The 8,970-nt window shown below is 39.7% G+C and overlaps 1 protein-coding gene across 1 annotated transcript in view; it reads left to right on the forward strand.

Annotated features, from left to right (window-relative positions):
* Window positions 1-627, forward strand: part of HELLS (helicase, lymphoid specific) — a 41,363-nt gene extending 40,736 nt beyond the window's left edge. Inside the window, exon 22 of the mRNA XM_046026214.1 lies at window positions 64-627. Within this exon, the coding sequence (XP_045882170.1) occupies window positions 64-158 (95 nt within the window). The 3' untranslated portion in view covers window positions 159-627. The remainder of the gene's footprint in view (window positions 1-63) is intronic.
* The last annotated feature ends 8,343 nt before the right edge of the window (window positions 628-8,970 follow it).

An 8,970-nucleotide genomic window follows, 5' to 3' on the forward strand; every position in this document is an offset into this window, starting at 1 on the left:
ATTCCTTTTTAGGTTTGTAACTTTTAAAAAAAATAAATCCTTGTTTATATATTTTTTTCTTAGATCAAATGAATGCCTCAGGACCGATTAAAGAGAAGATGGGGATTTTCAAGATACTAGAAAATTCTGAGGATTCCAGTCCTGAATGTTTGTTTTAAAGTGGAGCTAAAGACTATCTTTTAAAGTTCTTGTTTACATCTAGTGATTTACCTATATTGGTTTTAAAATTCAGATTATCCACTTTACCTTTTTGATTGTATCAGTTTACATAATGACTCTTGTACCATTGCATAATCAATAGGTGGTAATTCTCTGAGCCTTATTAAGAACAAAAGAGTATTGATAGTAACTTTAGATTTTCCGTTAATTTTTCAGGCTCAGTAATATTTTTGGGTACAGGCTGATGTGTACTTAACCACTGCCAGATTTATACAGTCTTCCTGTGGAAGTTTAATGTCTTTTTCCCCGCTTTTAGCAGTACAGTTCATGGGTTTGGGGTACTTCAGTTATGGAGTAGGCTTTGATGGGGGAAAGATTGGGATTATACTTTCTGTTGTTTAAATAAGAAATTGTTTGATTTTAGGATCTATTTCTATAAAATAGTTTACCAAATAAATGTTTGTTATAAGATGATCTCATCAAATTATTTTTTTCAGAAAAATAATGTCTCAGGTGAAATAATAACAAACATCTTGACTGGTGTTGTGATTCAACATTATGTTGATTTGATTTTATTCATTAGTACTCTATACATACATAAAGATTTCAACTGGACATTGGTTCTTGCAGAGCAGGCTTTTGAAAAAACTGTAGGGTCTTGATAAAAGAAGTGGTAGTATATCACGCAAAAAAACAAATAGTAGAGCAAGGAAGAAGAGACCTTGAAAATGAGTAGTAGGAGGAGTAAATATTACCCGAGAAAGGAAAACAGAATGTAGGAATGTAAGTAATATAAAATTCATGGTATATGATAGATGAACATAAAGGCCAAAATAGGAACAATTTAGGCCCTGGATGTATATCAGACTATGAGGAAGAGAGTTCCTGAATGTTCCCTGAGCCATTTCTGTGTAGGTGGTTTGTCTCTTGGGAAAATGTTATATTCAATGTAGATCAGATTATCCTTGCCATAGGGTAATCGAGCTGGGACTCAGAAGAAAAACCGTTTTGAGAGAACATTCAGTCTGATGAAAAGACTACAGAGAGGTATATTTTTTTAAGTGGGAATGTTTACCAGCTAATCATGCTGACCAAACATCCCCAAACTCGGTTGCTTAGTCGTCCTACTAAGTTTCCCTACTCAGTTCTATTACGTTCTCCACTGGCTATTTCATGGGTTCACCTCTGTCCTCAAATCTGTAGTAACTCCTCTCTCACCTTGCTCCCTGTTGGCACTGAGGAAACAGAATCAGAAGAGAACTTGAAAAAGTTGCCAGAAAGCATATATAAACCTCCCAGCATCTGTGCCCCTTTCTGTATCCTTCTTTCTTGTTACTGTGGATATATTGTCCTAGCTAGAACCAACAGAAGTGTCTCATTTCTTTTTCATAAGGAAAACTCCTTGGAAAGTTGTAGGTATGCAATTTTTTGTTGTTCTCTTCCGTTTTTTTTCTGAACCTGTTATAGTCATCCCTGTCTTTCCGTTGGAACATTTCTTAACTGTCACCTCAGTTTGCTTGATCTTTTTTTTTTCTTTTTTTTTTTAAATTTATATGTCAGAGAGAGCGCAGGCAGAGGCAGAGGCAGAAGGAGAAGCTGGCTCCCTGCTGGGAAAGGAGCCCAATGTGGGACTCAATCCCAGGATACTGGGATCATGGCCTGAGTTGAAGGCCGCTGCTTAACGGACTGAGCCACCCAGCGTCCCAGTTTGCTTAATCTTTAAACATCGTTTCTTACAGTTGTAAAACTCCACTAAGCAATTTCTGTAGTTTGCTAGTTTCTAGCAAACATATCACCTGGTTTTCCTTCCTACTTCTCCGGTCCTTTCTTAATCCCCTTAGCTATTTGTTTCTTATGTCTTTGAGACCTAGACTTTACAATGTCCCAAGCAAGGCTTGGGGTTCCCTTGGTGATCCTACCTCATTGTTTTAAATGGATGACTCAGATTTATATCTCTAGCCAGAATCTTTGTCCTGAACTAACCTCCAGCTGACTACTTGACATTCTTACTTGGTTGCCTGATAACTCAAGCTGTTCCAAACCTGAGTTTATGAACTCACGTGCCAGCCTGTTGAGACTGACCTGAGCAGGAGCCAAGATTCAGATGCTTATCTGACTGTGCCACTGAGGTGCCCTGGAGCTTTAACATTTCTATGCAAACATGTTTGATGGTGTCTTTCACTAAGTCTTGGCAATTACATAAGGTTTTTTAGTCTTAGCGGTTTGAAGTAATACTTTATGAGAAGACTAAAAAGCAAGCAATAATGCTTATAATCACATTAGGTGTTTCTATTTTAAGGTCCATACTCAAAGAATTATTTTGGTTTTGAGCTTCTTTTTAAATTAATGGCAGGTAAGGTTTTGTACATTTCCACAAATAACATAGTGTACTTCACCATCAATTATGGTTACCAAATTAAGCCCAAGGAATCATACTTAAGAATAAGAACCTTCTAAATCTCTTTTTTGCACTTCAGTACTTTGGAATCACTTATTGCCATGACTTGATTTACTGCCATTACTGTTATGTTCAGAGAACATGTAATTTGTCAAAATCTAGTGAAATTTGGGCAACTGGGTGGCTCAGTTAAGTGTCCAACACTTTGTTTTGGCTCAGGTCTTGATCCTGAGGTCCTGGGATCAAGACCCATGTTGGCTGCCTGCTTAGCAGGGAGTCTGCTTCTCCCACTTCCTCTCCCCAACCACCAACCTCATGTTCTCTCTCTCTAAAATAAATGAATAAAATCTTTAGCTCCAATTCATGAGCTATGTCTGCAGAGTCCATTATGAGAACAAAAGTATAGATTTTTCCTAATCTCTCTTTCACAAATCTGTGCCCTAACCATATCAATCAGCAGATTGACCCCCAAGTCACACCTCTGAATCTTTGTTTATTCCTGAGTCTTGTTACTTAATATCCATTACTGACTTGGTTAAATGTCACCATTTTTAAAAAAATTTTTTTAATTTTTTTTTTTTAATGTCACCATTTGAAGAGGAGTTTCTTAGAGGTGTGTGGGGAAATTATATGAGCTGCTTCTCTAACTATTGAAGAAATTTATAAAGTATGCCTGCCTCTCTTCATACTCAGTACTCTGTGACCACTTACCCACCTAAGATGGTCAGATTCAGGTTTCATTCCTTTTCTAGCTTTAATAAGTTCTTTAATGAAATATAAAAATAGCATAGTCGTTTACTTCTTATGGGTGTATAACTTATGTTCAGGAGAGTATAGAATCAAGTGCTTAGTTGTACACGTGCATCCACTGTAACTGCCTGTGTTACAGCTAGCATCTCTGAAGGCTCTCTGTTCCTCTTATTTAAACCCTACCCCAGGGTAACCACTTTTGTTATCTTTATCACCATGAACTAATTAATTCTACACTGCAAAATCTTTGCCAGTCATGTGAATAATGAAGTTTGGGACGTTTTAAATTAATAAAAAGCACTTCCAGGATAGGTGAAATAAATGGTAAGAAAACCTCTGGTAAGAAGAGGTCTGTTATGTTTATCTTGCCTTCCTTTTGTTTTTTGTACCATTTTTACTGGATTTTAAATAAGGATTGTGTGCTTTGTTGCCTCCAACACTTAAGTTTATTTCTCTAGTTACTTGCAAGATATGAGTCCTATTTTAACGTTTTATCAAAATAAGATCTGGGACTGACTCCTTTGGGCTGCAGTACAATGTGCAGACTCATCTGGGAGCATTGGGTACAGGGGGGTTGGCTTTACCCGATTTCTCTCAATCCCAAGGTTCTATCTGTCCTTGTTTCTCCACCTTTCACTGAATCCTTTTTGTACAAGTACTAGGGTGTATAAGCCAAGTGATACTAGAATTTCATACAGCTTGGCACAATACTGCTTTAATCCTTCCTTGGGAGAGAATGGGAAGTTCCAAGATTTGAGTGGACTCTAACAGAGGCATCAGCAGTGCCAAAGGTAATCAAAAATTCATAATTCATTGATTCATTATTATTAGAACTTGATATTTGGTCTTGTTCCTCAATCAGATATTTACATGGTTGGCTCCCTGGCATTCAAGTCCTCAGCTCACAGTTCGCTTTAGAATGAATGTCCCTCACCTGTCCTTTCTCCCTTCCCAATTTGTCGGCCTCTCATAACTCCATGTGGTGGGGTGTACTGTGATCTGTCTTGTTCACTATGTAAGAGAGTGAGTTGGAAACATGAAGCAGGAATACAGTTACCAAGAAGAACCGGGGAAACTGCACTGGATTAAATAGTATGGACTCTTAACTAGAATTAAAGATGAAGGACCTCCATTGGATTAGTTTATCAGGTGCTAAAAAGAAAAGACAAGGAAGCTACACCTGGATGTGTTGTAGATAAAATAACATCAAAGAAAATCTAAAGGCTAGACAGCTCATTCACAAAGGGACAGAGATCAGGTAGAAGGCACATGTCTTATTTTAACAAAAGGAGGACCGTAAAGGTGTCAATGTGTTGCAGGGAAAAATCTCCAACCTAAAACTTAATATCCATCATTGGCTATTCCTTGGAGATTCATACATAACATTCAGATGCTTGAGTAGGCGGTTAAAACTCCTATAGATAGAGAATAGAGGAAGGGCACCTGGGTGGTTTGGTCGAACATGGATCGGACTCTTCCTCTCAGCTCAGGGTCCTGACGCTGGGCATGGGGCCTACTGTATTTATTTTTTAAAAGACTTATTTATTTGACAGGTCACAGGAAGAGAGGCAGGCAGAGAGTGGGGGGGAAGCAGGCTCCCTGCTGAGCAGAGAGCCCAGTGCTCAATCCCAGGACCCTGAGATCATGACCTGAGCCGAAGGCAGAGGCTTAACCCACTGAGGCACCCAGGCGCCCAACTGAGCCTACCTTGTAATGAATAGAGTGATGTAATTTTAAGTGTCGGACGTCAGAGAGATGTTATTAGCGGATAGCCTTGTTAACAATTAAAATTCACCATTTTGGACTACAAAAAATTCTCAACCTTTAAAAAAAATTACTGTAGATCATTCCCTATAATCCCCTTTCAGGATAATTACAAACGAAGTGTGAACTAAGTAGCGCGATTGCTTGGAAATTTTATAACTCCTAAGTCTTTGGATCAAAGAAGGCACCCAAGACAGTATTGCACAATAATTTTAAAGTGCGAGAAGTGGATGTACTCACTGTGTTGAATAGAGCTAACATTCACTGCAGAACTTGAGAGCATTTATGACAAACATGTGAAGATGAATAATGAACTTCAAATGTTACAAATCAAAAAGGAAAACAGTTAAATTTTTGCATAAAATGTTTTAAGGGTCTGAAAGTCAGAATTTTTTTAAAGATTTTAAAAATTTACTTGACAGATTACAAGTAGACAGGCGGAGAGAGAGAGAGAGAGAGGGAGGGAAGCCGGTTCCCTGCTGAGCAGAGACCCAGTGCAGGGCTTGATCCCAGGACCCTGAGACCATGACTTGAGCTGAATGCAGAGGCTTAATTAACCCTCTGAGTAACCCAGGCGCCCCCAGAATTTTTGATAGAAAAATGTAAGAACTGCTCTTAGGGTTATTTTTCTTCTTGGGATATCCAGTGAATTCTGTGAACTCTGCAGAAATTTCCCCTGCCTAGTTTAAAATCCTGGTGGAAAAGTATACATTCCTGGGAGGTTCGGGGGTCATGTAAACCAACTCATTTTCTGAGAAGGACGCTCTGGTTTTGGCCAGAGAAGGAACCTGGTGTTCTCTGAACCTCTGAACTTGCCCTGCTGGGGTGCTCAGATGGTTCAGATCTGATAACACTAGCCTGGGAGGCAGGTGTTTCTGCCAAGGGGCACCTGGGTGGCTCAGTGGGTTAAAGCCTCTGCCTTCAGCTCAGGTCATGATCCCGGGGTCCTGGGATGGAGCCCCGCATTAGGCTCTCTGCTCAGCAGGGAGCCTGCTTCCTCCTCTCTCTGCCTGCCTCTCCGCCTACTTGTGATCTTTGTCTGTCAAATAAATAAAATCTTTTAAAAAACAAAACAAACAAAAGAGGAAGCAGGCTCCCTGCTGAGCAGAGGGCCCAATGCAGGGCTCCATCCCAGGACCCCGAGACCATGACCTGAGCCGAAGGCAGAGGCTTAACCCACTGAGCCACCCAGGTGCCCCTTAAACCACATTTTTTATTGAGAACCAGGACTCTGGAGAAATGGCTGATTGGAGAGCCAAGCAGGAGAAGTAGGAGATGAGACTGGAATATATGGCTCCATTAGAAAATAAGAAATTGCTCAAAGATTGACGGGGTTATGTGAAGAGTAAAGTGAAGAGTAAAGAATCCCATCATTAGACAATTTGAAAAACAAAATCAATGATACAATAGATTGTAACTATGAAAGTAATTGAATGCCTGATTTCATAATGATATATAAATACGATTGAAAACTTGATGAATAGTTATAAAGTTTCAAAGAGTCTGCCTTTGAAATATTTCTTAATTACAAATGATGTTAAGGAGCTCCTGGGTGGCTCAGTCAGTTAAGTGTCTGCCTGGGATCGAGTCCCACATCAGGCTCCGTCTCATCAGGGAGTCTGCTTCTCCTCTGCCTGCCGCTCCCCCTGCTTGTGCTTAGTCTCTCTCTCTCTCTCTCAAATAAATAAAACCTTTTTAAAAAAAATTACAAATGCTACTAAAATAAGCTTATGGTGGGGATCCTGGGTTGCTCAGCTGGTTAAGTGTCTGCCTTCAGCTTAGGTCATATCCCAGGGTCCTGGAATAGAGCCCTGCATGAGGCTTCATGCTCAGCAGTGACTCTGCCCCTTCCCTGCTGCTTGTGCATTCTCAAATATATAACATCTTTTTTAAAAATAAAAAAAAATAATTTTGTGGTAGAAGAGTCTGACAGGCACTCTTAAGTAATCAAAGTGAAACCCCCTCCCCCAAATAAACACCCATGATGGGCAGATTGGAATTGTCATCTGATAGAATGCAATGAGAAGAAAAAGCATTCTGTGATATTCCTTTCAAAGGAATATATATCAGAGTGCCTGGCTGGTGGAACATCAGTTGGTGGAACATTTGACTCTTGCTCTCAGGGTTGTAAATTCAAACCCCAAGTTGGGGATAGAGATTACTTAATATCTTTGAGGGGTAGGCAGGCAGATACATAACCTGAATCTAATCATGAGGAAATACCAGACAGACCCACATCGAGAGACATTTTACAAATAGCCAACATATATAAGAGTGGCAGGGTCATGGAAGTCAAGGAAAGTCATGGAAGTCTATTTCCAGACTGAAATAGATTAAGGAGACAACTTCTTGCAACATGTGCTTATGGGTTTAAACTGGATTCTGAACTGAATATCATGTGGACTTTTGGTGAAACATTAATAGAAATGAGGATTGTGCTGTCCTATTGCATCAACTTTAGTTTCCTGATTTTGAAAGTTGTATTAGGGTTATATTGGAGAATTACGTTATTTTTAACCCAAAATACGGTTTTGGAACTTCAGGTCCACAGTTTACTCTCAAATGTGCAAAATAAGGAAAACTACAAACTTTGGACTTTTCTATACACTTAGAATTATTAAAGGTAAAATATGTAAATATATGTGTGTGTGTGTGTGTGTGTGTGTGTGTGTGTGTGAGAGAGAGAGAGAGAGAGAGAGAGAGAAGCCAGCAGTGGGCTCATATCTAAAGTACAAACCCTTCACAAAAGAAGTGATATTGTCAATGGACATCTGAAAAAGCACTCAGCATCATGAATTGTCATGGAAATGTGAATGAAAACTGCAACGGGGTATTACGTATCTGTCAGCTGGTTAAAATGAAGAACTGAATATACTTAGTATTGACAAGAAAGTAGAGTAACTGACAACTCGTAGTAAAACTTTTCAACCTTTTGGATAATTATTTGGCAGTATTTACTGAAAAAGAACACTTGCATCTCCAGCAATTGTAGATATGTGTTGAACAGAAAACCAATACATTGGGATACAGAAAAGCCTTCTCTAGGAAATTAATACTATTCATAATAGTCTCAAACTAGAATCAACCCACATGTCTTTCACAATACAGTGGGAAAAAATAGTGGAATAGTTATAAGACACTATAAGAAAACATAACTAGTGCTATTTGCAACAGCATGAAGAAAAGAAACTAAATACTAAATGTATGATTTCGTTTTTGTAAAGTTCACAAACAGGCAAAACTAGCTTTTGACATAATGGATACATTTAGTGAGGGCGAGGGGAGGTTCTGAATAGAAGGCATAATGGGGCTTCTGGTGTCCTGGCAAAACTTTTCTTGGTCTGTGTGTTGGTTGCACAGTATATGTTCAGATGATGACTCACTGAGCACAACTTTTAGGACTTTAGGTTTATTATGCACCAATGAAAGTTTTCTTTAAAAAGAAACTTCTAGGGGTACCTGGGTGGCTCAGTGGGTTAAAGCCTCTGCCTTCGGCTCAAGTCATGATCCCAGGGTCCTGGGATCAAGCCCCGCATCTGAGTCATGATCTCAGGGTCCTGGGATCGAGCCCCGCATCCGGCTCTCTGCTCCGCGGGGAGCCTGCTTCCTCCTCTCTCTCTGCCTGCCTCTCTGCCTGCTTGTGATCTCTGTCAAATAAGTAAATAAAATCTTTTTAAAAAATCTTTTATTTATTTATTTGACAGAGAAAAATCACAAGCAGGCAGAGAGGCAGGCAGAGAGAGAGGAGGAAGCAGGCTCCCCGCGGAGCAGAGAGCCCGATGCGGGGCTCGATCCCAGGACCCTGAGATCATGACTTGAGCCGAAGGCAGAGGCTTTAACCCACTGAGCCACCCAGGCGCCCCGTAAATAAAATCTTTTTTAAAAAAGTTAATTTTCTT

The sequence above is a fragment of the Meles meles genome, chromosome 13, assembly GCF_922984935.1.
Source record: "Meles meles chromosome 13, mMelMel3.1 paternal haplotype, whole genome shotgun sequence".
In the NCBI taxonomy this organism is placed as follows: domain Eukaryota; kingdom Metazoa; phylum Chordata; class Mammalia; order Carnivora; family Mustelidae; genus Meles; species Meles meles.